The sequence below is a fragment of the Hypomesus nipponensis genome, chromosome 27 (assembly GCF_054491055.1).
Source record: "Hypomesus nipponensis isolate SF chromosome 27, ASM5449105v1, whole genome shotgun sequence".
Lineage (NCBI taxonomy): Eukaryota > Metazoa > Chordata > Actinopteri > Osmeriformes > Osmeridae > Hypomesus > Hypomesus nipponensis.
The window spans coordinates 6298345-6313089 of NC_140387.1; the positions used below are offsets into that span (position 1 = coordinate 6298345).

Genomic DNA, 14745 nt, shown 5'->3' on the forward strand with positions numbered 1-14745 from the left:
CGAGGCGGACTGGAAGAACAAACACGATGCGATTTGCTGCCCCCCATTGGCCCCAATAAGAACTCTGAGATTTGAAGATCTCGCGATCAACCTTTGCCGTAGTTGCTAGGGCAACACAACATCAGATGCAGCTAAGCTAGCTAGCTAGCCACCAATGGTTCCGTGATTTGTCAGATAATTCCTCGTCTTATGTCATAAAAGGTACATTTACTGGTTACAGGGCTCCGCCAGTAGACTAAAGACACACACTGAGTCTGGTTGGAGTTTAGCTAGGAGGCTATCTAACGTTAACAGTACGTGTAGCTACACATTTTGGGGAAGCTAGCATTTGTACTGTAGTGGCACTCTTGCAAACTTTAGCCAGTCCGATATAACGTGGCTAATCAGTCTACGCGTAATCAGTAACTGTAACGTCAAGATTAAAAACAGGTTTGCTGTCAACATTGTTTTTGGTTTTGGTCTTTATCTACATTATAGGTAGACAGTTAGCTAGACTCAATAACGTAAATTAATAAAGAATGGCTAGCCATCGACCACCGTCTGGCCGACCGATGAGTCGTGGTTCTCTAATGCCTGGGACTGGAAGTGGAAGACCTCCGACAGCCGTCAGACCTCCACAGACAGCCATCAGAGTCGGAACCGGGGTATGACATATCTTTGATGAATACTATCCATCTAGCTACTAGACTAGTTGATTTTGTGCGATAATGAAATAAATCATTTGTGTCACCGAGTAAGCGTACTAGTACCTGGTACCTGTATCCAAAATGTTTAGCTAAATTGATAATTTGTGTCCACTTGTGTAGCCTACTGTGTAAAGAGTTCATTGCTGTTCTGTAGATGGTACCGGGGACTGGAGTCCGTCCTGGTACACGAGGAGGACCCATTGCCACCCCAGGTGTCCTCCTCTCTGCCCAGATCAAAGTGACAGACCGGCCAGTCACTCAACAGGGTCTGAGTGGGATGAAGACTGGGATGAAGGGTGAATATCATTCAGTATTTATATATAGATTAACATTCAACATTTGTGTAAGTGTTTAATTTGAGCTCCTGTAATTGACTTGACAGTTTTTTAAATGTTTTATTATTATTTTTTCACAAGGTCCTCAGAGGCAGATTCTGGATAAATCCTATTACCTTGGACTGCTCAGGTACAGCCTCTGAAATTCAACCGTATACGAACTGTTGTGGATCTGCTATCTACTGAAATATGTGTTTTTTGTAGTAGATGTCTGATGTCTACTTTTGGATTATGTTCCAAACAGGAGCAAGATCAATGAGCTCACAACAGAGACCAGCAAATTGAAAAAGGATATTGACACCTACGGTCAAGAGAACTCTGTTTACCTTTCATATGAGAAAAGGTAATTTGTATGGAGGAGTACTGTGGGATTCAGAAGCATGTCACGAATGGTTGCTAATCGTCATTTTGTTTGACCTCCTTCAGAGCAGAGGGACTTGCTGGGGAAATAAAAGATTTCCAGGGACAATTGGCCGATTACAACATGGTAAACCCACCTTTTTTCATAAACAATGATTGCATATCATCCATATTAACAAAGCATACCATATCAGAACATTTACAAATGTTTTTATGCTAATATAATGTAGACTTTCCAGGTCCGCTAACAATCGTATTTGCAGAATTGTAGAACAATTTGGGATTAGTTTGACACAGCCCCTTACCAGAACACATTAAACAGTCATCCTATTTATTTTTTCCATATCAGCTTGTCGACAAACTGAACACAAATACGGAGATGGAGGAAGTGATGAATGACTTCAACATGGTATGGAATTGATTGTGCTCTTTAACACTGATCATGCTATCCCATGCTACAAAAATTACATTCATTCATTTCGACTTGGCCCCAAGCACTGTGCTCTTCTTTTCATACAGCTGAAAGCCCAGAATGACAGAGAAGCCCAAAGTATTGATGTCATATTTACAGAGAGGAGAGAGTAAGTATACCATTGTTTGTTGTGGTGAATTCCATTCACTAGGCGCATTATAAGCAAGTGGATTGCATAACAAGTGTATGCTTATGGCTAGAGAATCATACAGCCAAGTAGAAAAGGTGTACAGTACCATTCATCATTTCATTTCAGGATCACTCACTGTAAGTGCAGCACAAACACAGGCATTTGCATCTTTCCTCATTTTCACATTAAAATGACATTTGCATATGTAAATTAATAGACGTGCTTTAAATATGAAGGATTATATTGAGGTACATCTAGTTCCTGGCACATCCAAGTGCTAAGCTTTCATCAAAACTTTTCAGACGATTCAATACTAAAACGGGCTTGTTATCAAAGGACTACGCTTCCTCAAATCTTTGTTGTGCAGGCCACACGGTATCCTGTCATTAGTTGGGTTCACCGGACCACCATCACATTGTGATTGGATGTAACTCCTATGACGCCAGACAAAACCCCACACAGAAACGCCTCCAACACACAGCCTTGTCAGTGTGACGGTCCCCATCACGGTACCTCAGCAACGTGGTCTTTGTAGTCCCCAGCAACATGGTCTTTGTAGTCCCCAGTGTCGATGTAGCGATCTTCTATATAGCCGTCCTCCTCCTCCTCCTCTTCCACCTCGTCCAGGATGTCGTCCAGCCCGGCGTCCAGCTCGTGGGCGCTCGTCTCCGTCTGCTCTGTGTCCAGGCTGAAGTTGGAATAGCGCCCCCTGGTGGGGAAACCGCTGGGCTCCTCTTCCTCGTGCAGCCGCTGGTGTCTGTAGTTAAACAGCAGCTTGTACCAGGAGGGGGACTTGACGGCACACACGATAAGCATGGAGGTGCTGAGGACGATGGCCAACACTCCGACCAGGAACTTCCAGGTGTTCCCCATCACAGGCTGGCTGTGGTCTGGGTCTGGGTCTTGGTCTGAAGCGAGAGCGATGGATAACAGCACATTATTGGTACAGTTGGAAGGGAAATCATTGGTTACTGAGTAACAGTTTTTTAGGCCATTGTACTCATGGTAATGACTACTGCATTCGGTTATGTTTCTATGTATGGAACAGTAGTTCAACCAATGAATGGATGGACTGTGTTTTTGACCACAAAGGCATATAAAGTGCACAGTGATCATCCATTTACCACAAGGAGAAAGCTGTCATTCACTTTTACCTTTGCCGGAGATTTGGGGATTTTTAGTCTGTGCTGGTGAGCCTAGGGATGATGTTGGCTGGGATGTTACCGGCGTAGTATTTGGCAGGGGTGCTGTGGACGACTCTGACCAGCATGTGGCATTACTTTCCAGAATGTTCTTAACAGCCTGGTCCTTAGGACTAGCACACATGGCCCGTGTGCCTACTGTAGAGATACACATCAAACATTGCGTTAGCTAAACGGACACAGGTCCAGGCACTTCTAGGTTAACACAGGAATGTTCACAGGCACAGGCTCTTCAGTCTATAGTTGTCGCAGTTCTGTCTGTAAGGATGCCAGGGATAAACAGAAAGCATCAATTCATGTCTTACTTATTTGGACCTCCGAAACCGTCGCCCATTTCAACACGTCGGCAAGTTCACAGGAGCAGTTCCAAGGGTTTCCCTCCAGGTCTATACTTTTGAGCCTTTTCATATCGACTAAGGGGCCTAACGTCCGCAGGCTGTTCCCATTCAGACGGAGGCTGGTGAGGTTCTGCAGGCCAGTGAACACATCCAGAGGTAAGGACTGGAGGAGATTATGGGATAGGTCCAGCTCCTGCAGACTCGACAGACCAGAGAAGGCCCCGGGATCCACGTCGATGATCTTGTTGCCAGACACGTTGAGAGCCTTCAGCTCTGACAGTCCGACAAAGATTTTCCTACTCAGATTAGTTAGCTGGTTGTCGTTGAGATGCAGCTCCTTCAGCTTTGGGCACTTCGATAGAGCCTTCCGATCAGGTTCGGACATTGCTATGAAGTTTTCGCTCAGGATCAGTGTTGTGACGCTGCTGTTGAGGTCGGGAGGAATGTTTCGCAATGTCCTGTTGCTCATGTCCACAACCTGTTGATTCGACGAGCAAAGAATTTGAAGGTCATATGAAAGAAAGTCAAATCAAATGATCTGTCCACGACAGACAGGATCTGTTTGCATACTTACCAAGTCATCTTCCAGCACGGCGTCTCCAGAAGTGATTACAGTTGCTGCCAGCCACAGTAGACGTAACGTATTACCAGCCATGTTATTTCCTTCAACAAAAGACAATGTGAATGTCTCGTCCAAAAATAAATAACAATAATAAAAAAAAAAACAGTTGCTAATGAAATGGTTTACAGAGGACAGATCTTGGTGACGGTACAAACTGCAGGAAGCTTTTTTGAACGAGTCATGCACTCTGCGTCTGCGCTATCCGATGTCAATGCCCCAAGAGTTTACCAGTAAGCTTTGAAGGCATCACCGTTCAAAAAAAAAAAAAAAAAAAAAAAACGGATGAAATTGCACACAAAGCATACTTTGTTCCCGGGGAGCTTTCCTGTGGCTTGCTATCTTTCAGCAGACTTCTGCTTGTGTTCCCCTTGCTGTGGTTTGTTATCTGCTATCACACACAAAGACGCTCATGGTGTCCACAAGCTTGGCAGCAATGACAAAGGACTGTGCTGTCCTCAAGGTTGGAGTTAATTTCTTTCTTTTTTGGGGGGGGCCCAAGCAGCACATGTCATCGCGGCCGACGAAATGACATCAAGCATAAAACACTGGACTATTTGCTGTTCCTTCATAACATCTTTCCTGGCTTAAGAAATCAACATCACATGCTCAAGGAAATGATTCTGCTTCTTGTGTTTAGTGTCCGTCATAGCTGCTGGGAATAACGAAGGTGTTTCCTGCAGGGGCTGTTGGATGTTGGTATTAAGTGCTAAGAACAAACATTGTCATCTCCAAGGTTTTCCAAAGAAGTTGATTCAGGAACCAGTCTGGTTATAGCATGTTCTGCGTTTGCGATATGCTCACGGACTAAATAGGCCTACTCTTAGGACATGGAGCATGGTTGAATCTTTTTCTAACCTAGTTTAACACTGTCACACCATGTTTGGTTTAGATATTATAAGGTCACAAATTTCAACCAGAACACCGGCATTCAGTCTTTTGCAGGTAAAGTAAGATGTTTATAATGTTCTTACCTGCGTGGCTAGTGAGGGGACCGTGAATTTGTAAAAGCGTCTCCTTAGACGGAATGTGTGTGAAGGACCTTGATCCATTGCCATAAAATCCAGCCGGTACATTCTAGCAAAAGATTGACAGCGTGGCATCTTTATAGACCGTAAAACATGGATTACACCGTGGCTCCATACTATTGACATGATCTGCTTTATCTAATGTGTACATTGCATATTACGGCAAACGTTTAATGTGGATGCTGTACGTGTTGCTGTGTAGGTATCTGTGTCTCTTTTCATGAGAAGCCCAGTGTGTTGTTTTTCTTTCTTATTTTTTGAAATTTTTTAACCAAGCTCTGATTGTAGCTACAGTAGGCCTGCTGGTCTTTGGTAGCAGAGAACCAGAGAACGAACGGGTCCCTCTTCTGGTTGATCCAGGAAGGAGGAGATGATCAGAGCTGTGGAGGAGGAGATTGATCGAGAGAAGCAGGCCGCCGAAGACATCGTGAAGACAATGGCCCCCGAGAAACAAGCCAAGTATGCCGAGATGAAGACCAACAACGAAGAGCTTCTGCGGGTGAGAAGCGAGAGACTCGCGTTTTGCCGGAAACGCGGGACGTTCTCCGCGGACGAGTCAACGCTTGGCGCACACCTGCTTGTATACACGTACACGAACTTCTCATGACTTCTATACGGATGTTATTCTGGCTTCCCATGAGGTCGATGTGGTCTAGACCCTTCAGAATTCCTTTTTGAACGTTGCAAAAGCTGCTGAACGTGTCCGTCTAAAGAATCAGAGTCAGAAGGGATTTCATTTGCCATGAATGTTTCCACAAACAAGGAATTTACTTTGGCAGGGAGGTGCATACATTAATTAAACATATAGGAATATTGAAACTTGAATATGTGGACTAACTATTCAAAAGGAGCAAAGTCTAGCTAATACTAATGGGGGGTCGAGCTAATACTAAGGGGAATAAAAATCGAACCTAAAAAATACAGAGAAAGTGCAAAGAAAACGATACAATAGACACATGCATCAACAAAGGGGTCTAGGTCCCAGCCCGGTCACAAAAACCTAATCTTGTTGACTAGATGTTGAGTAGAAGGTAGGTTAATATTTAACATGGTTTCTTGCTCTGTTTACCTCACTTTTTCTTCAAACAGGCACTAGTCGCCCATCAGGCAGAACAGGATGCTTTGACGCTGCGGAAGGAGACGTTAGAGGCTGTGAGTGGACTCTGGCCGAAACCACAAGATACCCCTCCCTCCACACGTATCACAACGCACCCATGACCTTCATTCCTATGCAGACAGAATCTCACCAATTAGGTTCAGGGCCAAAGCTGACGGCTGAAATGGGGGGGGGAAACGTCACCGCGTGAAGGACCAAATGCAGTAGGATTCATTTTCTCGCGACGAGCCGTTTACTTGTCCTGCCTACGTTCAGCTCATTTAACACTCTTACCACAGTACACGTCATACCTCAACGGTTAAATACTGACACGGGAATGGAAATGTGTCATCGCGTACATTTGGGGGAGTGTGTTTTCGTGGCCTCGGCGAATCAGAGAGGGTGGTGACCCCCTGTGTTGTCTCTGGGTGGCCCCTTCAGGAGCTGGCTCACTCCCAGGTGAAGCAGGAGGCGGTGCTGCTGCACGAGAAGCTGCAGGAGCTGGAGCTGCGGCGCGACGCCATGGTGGCCGAGGACAAGCACGTGGGCTCCCCTCAGGAGGAGAGGGACCGGCTGCTCCGACAGGTCCGAGGACCCCTCCGTCTCTAGCTCTGTCTGTCTCCCTCTCTCAGCCTCTCTCCCGCGCTCTCTCTCTCTCTCTCTCTATCTCACTGTCTCTCCCTCTGTCTCTCTCTGTCTCCTTCTCTCTCTCCCTCTCTTTCTCTTTCACTCTCCCTCTCTTTCTCTTTCCATCTCTCTCTCTTTATCTCTCTCTCTCTCTCTACCTCTCTTTTTCTCTCTCACACTCCCACTCTTTCACACTCTCTATCTCCCTCTCTCCTTCTCCCTCTCAATGTGACTAGACAGCACTAATCACTTTTAAACATTCGAAATACCTGCAATGCCTGCAATAATCATGGAAAGACAGGTCGTCTCAGCCGTTGTTATTGTAAAGTAACACCCTTCTTTTCTTTCTCAAGGTCAAGGACGACAATCAAGAAATAGCCAGCATGGAGAGGCAGTATGTATTTCATCCCAGACTGCTCGAGCCAGTGGGTGCTCTGGAGTCGTCACAGTAACGCACGGACGCTCTCTCCCCCCCCCCCCCTCCTGTTTCCTGTCAGGCTGACAGAAATCCGAGAAAAGGTCGGCCAGATTAACGAGGAGATGAGGCAGCTTGATAACGACATGGAGGAGAACCACGGTAGGGACCCGAGCCCTCGGGCTGGGAGGGTGGAGGCGGGGAGAGAGGGTGGAGGAGGGGTGGGGGGGTGGTGGAGGCGTGGGAGGGAGAAGTAAGGGTGGAAGAGAATGCAGGACGGGTGGAAGAGGGTGAAGGAGGGTTGGGAGGGTGGAGGAGGGGTGTGAGGGTGGAGGAGGGGTGGGAGGGTGGAGGAGGGGTGGGAGGGTGGTGGAGGGGTGGGGGGCCGGAGTAGGGTTGGGATGGTGGAGGAGAGGTGAGTGGGTGAAGGAGGCTCGGGATGGTGGAGGGAGGGGTGACAGAGGGATTGGGAGGGTTGAACAGGGTGAAAGGTGGGCTAAGAGGCTGGAAGAAGGATGGGAGGGGGAGTCTTGGCAGCGGCTGTGAAAGAAGGGGGATGTGGCTGGGTTATGGGAGCATTGTCCCGTGGATGGGGTCGGTCAGTCCATGGGCCATAAATCCATAAACTCTGTTGGATGTCGTCCAGAGTCCTCAGCCTATGTGCTGTATCACAGTGGACGGCCTTGAACACAGGCCCCCTCAGTAGCCCTGTTCTCGTTTTACTGGGAATGAACTCCACAACATGGCCTGTTTTGGCTCTGGGGGGGACGTCAACATGTCTGATTAGCCGCGGCCTTGCCTCTGTGTGTGAAATCCTTCTCCACTTCGCGCATCGCTCGCTCGATAACAGCATTAACGAGGACTCGTCGTCCTCCACCCACGCCTAGGGGGAAGGGACTTGGGCTCCTTGGTTCCGTCTGTGTCGAAACCTACCTGCTGCGCGTCGTTGTGGCTCCCGGCAGGCATCTCGACTCACTCTCACTGTTTCCTCTCCTTTCCCCCCCACGTCCGCGCACCTCGCGTGCTCTCTCTTTCCTGACAAGGAGGTAAGGCAGTCCAGCTCGCTCGCCCCCCTCCCCCCCGCTCAGTACTGTCCCGTTGAGGCGCGTAGAGTTGCGGTCTTCGGCCCTGGTCCTCGCCGCCCGCCGTCCGGTATGTTTTCAGTGTTTCCCTGCTCCGACGGAGTCAAATGAATGGGTCGTCATCGGGCTTCGGTTCGACGACGGCCCCCGCTTTGTTCGAATCGGCTGCGCTGAAGCAGGGCAACGTCGAAAACATACAAGGCAGTGGACCCTGAAGAGTAGGGTTGAGGACCACAGCTGTAGACACTGTCCTTTTGAACTCGTCTTTAATGTTTAATCAGTGTCCCACCCATTAGCATCAATGCCTCATCAATTTAGTCTGGATGACAGACATAGATATCTATCACTAACTCCTCTTATCTTATACACTTTTGCGTCTGTCTTTTTCCCATGCAGGGGAACGCAGCCAGAAGTACAAGGAACTGAAGAAAAAAGATGATCTCATGGACGGTGAGTTTGTTTTCTCTGATCGGAGTGTGATCCCCCCCCCCCCCCTGTTGGACTGCTGTTGACAGTGGGGTTGTGTGGTTCCTCCAGACTTCCTGGACACGTTTGAGGAGACCAAAGCCCAGGAGGTGGAACGCAACCGGGAGACCCAGGCCAACATCGTGGCCCTGCTGGAGCACTCCAGCAGGGTGAGTCAGGGCTGGGTGGGGAGGGAGGGGGGTGGAGGGGGGTGCGGTGAGAGGAAGGGAAGGAAGGTTGAGGGAATGGAATGGTGTTGAGAGCAGTGTTCAAAATGGGGGGGGGGGGGGGGGGGGGGGGGGGGCTAGGGGCTGGGAGAGAAGTTGAGACCTTCCATAAGTCCATAGGGACCCTCTCATAATATACATTTTTTGGTAGTTTAGGGGTGGGTCCCACAGGTTTGGCATTTTTCATAATCTAACATGTCGGCAGGGCTTGAGAGCATTTTCAGATTCCAAACATGCAATTTCACAACGTGAAAAAGTCGAAAAGATACGGATAAGATAAAATAGTTTTCAGTATTTTTATTTACATTTTTGAGGGACCCCCCCCCCCCCACCCATAGGTCATTTTGAACCCTGGCTGAGAGCTAGCAAGGGGTTAGCACAGTATAGAGGGATGGATGGATGAGAGATAGAGGGGGGTTCAAGCACATGTTCTCATCGGACATGTGCCCGCCGTACGCAATCATCCAGCTGCTCTGCCTAGGGCGAAGAGAAAGGACGCCATTGTTCTGGAAGTCTTCAATTGATAGTGATTTAGCCGAGGCCGCTTCTTCTGTACTGTCATTTACAGAACATGCTGGGGGTTGGTTTACGAGCTCTGACAACATGGATCAGACCCAATAAACCAAACCACCTGACTGGCCCTGTGATTTCCTACTCAGAGCTAAATGGAACTTCCCATCCAAGGCCTGAATTTGTACAGCACAGCAACACAGGGGGAATAAGCATCAAAGGGTTGACTTCAAACACGTGGGGTGGTCGGGCGGGCGGGGGGGGGAACGAACCGCGGCCAGGGCGGGACAGGGACATGTGTTGCGTGTGTGTCCTGGCGCTAACGGTGACGCCGCCCGTGTGTTCAGAACATGAACCGTCTGAGGCAGATCTCGTCAGTCACGGCCAGCGAGCTCAAGTCCATCCAGGAGGACCTGACCCTGAAGGAGACGGAGATGCACAGGTCGGAGAGCACGGCCAAAGGCCTCACTTCAGGTGGGTGTCCCCTCCCCCCCCCCCCCTCCCCTCACGACACAGCACAGCTTGCCCCCGAACCCATACACGCACAACTGAAGTTCACCCATTGCCCCCCTCTCCCCCGACTAAGATTTGGTGAAGCGCTCCGTTTTTTTGGGAAGTCACACCTGTCTTGTCGGCTCGTAAAGTGCAGCCACGTCGACGGAGCCCGCCGTGAATTTTCCGACGTCGACGCCGATTCACCTCGAGAGCCTGGAGACAGTTTCGACTCCACCGTACGTGGTTGTGGTTTTGCCCGACGCTTCCCCGCATTCCTGCCGCGATAGTGGCACACGCAGCACGGTAGCCGAGGCGCTCCAAGCTATCCTTACTTCACCCTCGGCGAGTCAGCGCATGACTGTTTACGGCGGAGCCTTTCCCGCCCCCACTGACCTTCTACCTTTGCCACTCCATTTCTAAAACAGTCGAACGAGGACAGATTTATGGGTCCTATAAACGGGTCTCTTTTCGCCCCAAAGCACTGTGTGACAAGATATGCTTCTCAGGCAAAGTTTTCCAGCTGACCCCCCCCGTACAGGAGCTTAGTCATGGAACCTGTGGGAAATGTTAGGACGAGTTAGTCTATCGAAACACGAAACAGGGCTGTTTGTTTCAAATGGAAGAAAAGCCCTTCTGCTCTTTCGTAGCCTGTCTCATGTTATGTTCCACCACCCTCACACCCACACAAAATGCTTCTCATTGGTCTTGAGTCGTCCCCCCCCCACCCCCCCCTCCATTTCTTATTTCCATTTCAGGAAGTTGGCAACCCTACCCCCAAGTCACGTCACATGATAGCACAATGGTAGCGCAAAGATCAATTTGTCATCATTTCCCAAGCAAGTCTTTTAAATCAGACGTCTACAAAGAGGAACATATTAGTGTACAGTGTGATCTCTGTCTGTCATGCCGGCGAGATGATCACTGAAAACCTTCCTGGAAAATGTCTTCCGGAGCAGAGCGGGAACCCTGGTGTGCATGGGACCATGATTTGATCTAACATGTCTGGGGACAGGGTGGGACACCTCCACATTATTGATGGCCAGACAAAGAGCCCCTCTGCATCCATGCTCTGTAAATATTGTTGCTAATGGATGCCAAGAGATTCGTCCTGCCGGATTGTGAGTGGCCACAGGAATCCTGGGGGATGAGGGGGGGAGGGAGAGTGTGTGTGTGTGGGGGGGGGGTGGGGGGGGGGGGGGCAGGCGAAAGGCAAAGCCCCAGGAGGAAGCTGCAGAGAATGCACAGAAGTGCTGACGGGGCACTCTGCTGCTCTGTACACATCGGCTCCTCCAAACACGGTCTGGGGGCCCTGGTGTTCCTATCGGGAGGAACCGGCCCTCTTCCTCTTCCTGCCCCCCGCTCCTCCCCCGCCCCCCCCCCCCCCCTAGCTTGCCGCCGGTCGGGCCCCTGGCCTCTAGACACCAACCGGCGGCACCTCAACCCGGTGTCCTGCAGAGACCTTACAGGAGAGTAGACCCCGGGGACAGGGTGGGGTGTGGGGAGAGGGAGGGAGGGGGGAATTGCCCCCTTGCTCAGGACCCTGCCCTCACGGTCGTCAGAAAACCCCCCCCCCACATACTTTCCTCCTACGTCTCCGCTCGCTCGACTGCGTGTTTGTGACCTACCGAATGGCCCGATTCAAGTAAGTTGTGAGATCAGCGTTAACTACGGCACAGGAATCCTCTGGGTGTGTGCACCAGTCATTGGTTTAGAGATAAATCTTTCAGTGTAACAGCGACGCCTCGGTGACTCTTGGCCGGGGCTTGTGCTCTGGGCAGACATCCTGCAACGCCTGTTCTCGAGCAAAGGAAACGGGCGAAAGATGATTCGGGAGACAAGGAGCCGGCTTCTCTTCTGACACGCAGTCGGCAGAGCCGTGCTATGACATGCATCCAAATCTATTTTCTGATTGAGATGCGACAGTGTGGCCTGTTGGTTTTCCGTTCAGATAACATAGAGGGTCATACGTAGAGGAGCTCATGTTCACCTGCCGATAAAACATCCCCGCGTCCTTGTCATCGATGTAAACACGCTTCCGACTGGAACGGAGAGGCCCCGGGCCGTGAGCGGAAGACGTTCCAAGGGCCGACGTCCGCAGGGCAGCCGACTCGCTCGGTCGCCGTTTTGTCAGGGATGCGCCGCTGTGCCTTTTCCAAATAAAGAGATGTGTTTGCCGCGTGCGTGCGTGCGTGTGTGTGTTCAGAGAGCGATCGGCTGCAGCAGGACCTCCAGAAGGTGGAGCAGCTGGAGACCAAGATCACCGGGGAGCTGAACACCCTGAAGGAGAAGATCCTGCACATGAGGGAGGGCTTGGAGACCTACAGCAACCTGGACGCCCTGAAGAAGTCCGGGGAGGAGAAAAAGAAGGTTAGCGAGCCCACGGCCCGGGGCCTCGCTCTGGGCCGCAGGGTTTCACTTACCCCCCCCCCCCCCCCTCTTAGTGTGAGGTGAAAAGGCATGCCTTCCTCGGTGGTTTTAGAAGACTTTCGTCTGTAGAGAAGGAGTCAGTCACTCCATAGTCCACAAGCCAGTCATGGATAGTCAGCAGCGTAAGACGAAGCACGCGCAAGTGTGTGTAAAGTTCACGTCGAAGGAATTTCGCTTTCCTCAGCTCCATGCTACAGGAAGAGTGTCTCTCTGGCCGAGGGGGGAAAGCCGTTACCCCGTCTGCGATAGATGTGTGCGTCCGGCTCTGTGGAAGAGCACGTCGTGAATGTAAACACAGCCAGTTCTCTCAGTGAGCGAGCAGACCCATTGGGGGAATCAGTTCCATGCAACAAAGGAAACTTAAAAGCATCCTTAAACATTACAGAATGCCCCCCCTCCCTCCCTCCATCCCTCCCCCTTAGAACAGGACACAGATTCTCTGACAGGTTTGACCTTGGGAAGTCATGTTACTTTCTCGGAGAAATGATCCCGTTTCAGCCTAGCCCTCAGCCCAGATGTACAGTTCTGAACAGCATATGGTACGCTTTAGAATCCGCCCCACTTCCTATGCTGGCTGAAGCCTCTAAACATAATGACTCTGTTTGTAGTTTCCACCAACGTCTTGGCAGGAACCGCATTGATAAATTAATTCATGACCTCGGAATGAACCGCAGCTGGGGGGTGTGGGGGTTTCCATATGGGTAGAGGCTGCAGGAGGACCAGGTGTCCCTGACGCAGAGGAAAGACACCTTCCGGAAGGTGATGCAGAAGATGAACGAGGAGTACGAGGCCATGAAAACCCAGCTCCAGGAGAACGAAACCCACGCCCAGGTGAGGAAAGCGCCTTGTCGTCTCGGATCGTTTTACCTCGCTGAGGTGGCCTGTCTATTGTCCAGGAATATTCCAGAATGTACAGTCATGGTTTAGTGAACGACATTCAAGTTCCTCTTGGGTTAAGCACGAAGCAAGAGGAATTTCATGTCTTAAAAAAATTAATCGGTTTCCGAATGCAAATGTTTTCAATTTCTCGCCAGCTCACGAACCTGGAGAGGAAGTGGCAACATCTTGAACAGAACAACTTTGTCATGAAAGAATGTATCCTTTTGTATTATTGCTATTTCAAAAGTGGTTTGTAGGTTAGATCTGTCTTTTGGGGGCCATTTTGTTCATCATTGAGCAAGGCGCTTGGTCCTCGACTTGGGCCACGTCTCGAAGGCCACGAGTTTGACCTGTATTCTGAAGACTTTCCCCCCCCCCTCTTGACGGAGCGTCTCTCCTTGACTCCTCCCTGCAGTCATCGCCTCCAAGGGGATGGAAAGTGACTATCGTCCGTTGGTGAAGAACGTGTCCAGGCAACTGGCCGAGTACAATAAGATCCTCATCGATGCCCTCCAGGGCACCAGGAACTGAGCCCTGGCTTCCTGCTTCTGGGGAAGGCCGCTGCGGAGAGACTTCCCCCCTGTCTCCGCTGTCGTTTCCTGCATTCTCCAGCCCCCCCCCCCCCCCCCTCTGCTGCGCTCCCCTGCTCCAGTACCACAGGAGCTGTCGGCTAAGCGGGATCCCCATTGTGTTCTATGGCGATGCATACGTTCATCCCCCATGTTAAATCGTGCTGCATTTAGTTACCGCGACGATATCTATGTTTGTAAGAATGTATTCCGTAGTTTTGTATACTGCTGTTGTTCTACTGGAAAGGGTTCTAATAAACGGTTCATTTATGAAGCGATGGCCTTCTTGTTTCAATCTGATTTATGTATCAACTCCTGACTCAAACTGGACTTTGGAAGTGGGGGTCTGCAACTGAACCGTAGTTAATCACGCTGTGTGCATAAGCTGTGACGCCCCCTGCTATAGGAGCAGAAGGCTGTAGGGCCAGGAGGGGTTAATGTCAGGCAGGAAGTCCGCAGTCTGATAACACTATTGTTTTAATGCTATTGGTTTCCTCCCAGCGCTATCAGACAGCGGTGCTGCCCAGCGGCCCTCGGGCCCTCCACCCTGCTGAGAGGGGGGGGGGGGGGGTTGGAGGGAAAGAGTGCCTCCCTAGTTCAGGACAAGAGCCAGCACACACACTCACAGAGAATCACATGCTTACACACAAACACTGGTATAGCATGCGCACACGATTCCACCCTTTTGGTTGGAGTTCAAAACTGGCCAGGGGGGATTTCCACTGCAAGGGAGCTGAAATGTATTACTCAATGATAATGGATTGGAGGGTGTGGGTGGGGGGG

General features: G+C 50.3%; 2 protein-coding genes across 3 annotated transcripts; one reads left to right on the forward strand and one right to left on the reverse strand.

Annotated features, from left to right (window-relative positions):
* Positions 1 to 54: 54 nt before the first annotated feature.
* Positions 55 to 14236, forward strand: ift74 (intraflagellar transport 74). 2 transcript variants are annotated; one of them, XM_084693564.1, is made up of 20 exons: positions 56 to 201; positions 478 to 644; positions 841 to 982; positions 1103 to 1151; positions 1266 to 1364; positions 1448 to 1508; positions 1731 to 1790; positions 1901 to 1962; positions 5531 to 5669; positions 6260 to 6322; positions 6708 to 6851; positions 7247 to 7287; positions 7391 to 7470; positions 8787 to 8840; positions 8928 to 9025; positions 9940 to 10066; positions 12291 to 12454; positions 13220 to 13345; positions 13549 to 13609; positions 13809 to 14236. In XM_084693564.1, exons 2-20 carry the CDS (start codon positions 519 to 521, stop codon positions 13922 to 13924), a joined length of 1812 nt encoding a protein of 603 aa, XP_084549690.1. In that variant the 5' UTR covers positions 56 to 201; positions 478 to 518; the 3' UTR covers positions 13925 to 14236. The 2 variants fall into 2 exon arrangements, with proteins under 2 accessions (XP_084549691.1, XP_084549690.1); XM_084693565.1 differs by lacking the exon at positions 12291 to 12454 and having other exon boundaries at positions 55 to 201.
* Positions 1696 to 4352, reverse strand: LOC146220637 (leucine-rich repeat-containing protein 19-like). The gene is made up of 4 exons (XM_084693582.1): positions 4098 to 4352; positions 3491 to 4001; positions 3138 to 3323; positions 1696 to 2891 (listed from the first exon to the last, which is right to left on the reverse strand). The coding sequence occupies exons 1-4, from the start codon at positions 4176 to 4178 to the stop codon at positions 2488 to 2490; spliced, it is 1182 nt and encodes a 393-aa protein (XP_084549708.1). The 5' UTR covers positions 4179 to 4352; the 3' UTR covers positions 1696 to 2487.
* Positions 14237 to 14745: the final 509 nt, after the last annotated feature.

Coding starts and splice junctions, on each gene's coding strand:
- ift74 (XM_084693564.1), top strand. CDS start 519: ATGGCTAGCCATCGACCACCGTCTGGCCGACCGATGAGTCGTGGTTCT. Junction 645..840: donor CCATCAGAGTCGGAACCGGG/GTATGACATATC, acceptor GCTGTTCTGTAG/ATGGTACCGGGGACTGGAGT. Junction 1,365..1,447: donor TACCTTTCATATGAGAAAAG/GTAATTTGTATG, acceptor GACCTCCTTCAG/AGCAGAGGGACTTGCTGGGG.
- LOC146220637 (XM_084693582.1), bottom strand. CDS start 4,178: ATGGCTGGTAATACGTTACGTCTACTGTGGCTGGCAGCAACTGTAATC. Junction 3,324..3,490: donor GGTTTCGGAGGTCCAAATAA/GTAAGACATGAA, acceptor GTATCTCTACAG/TAGGCACACGGGCCATGTGT. Junction 2,892..3,137: donor TCCCCAAATCTCCGGCAAAG/GTAAAAGTGAAT, acceptor CTCTCGCTTCAG/ACCAAGACCCAGACCCAGAC.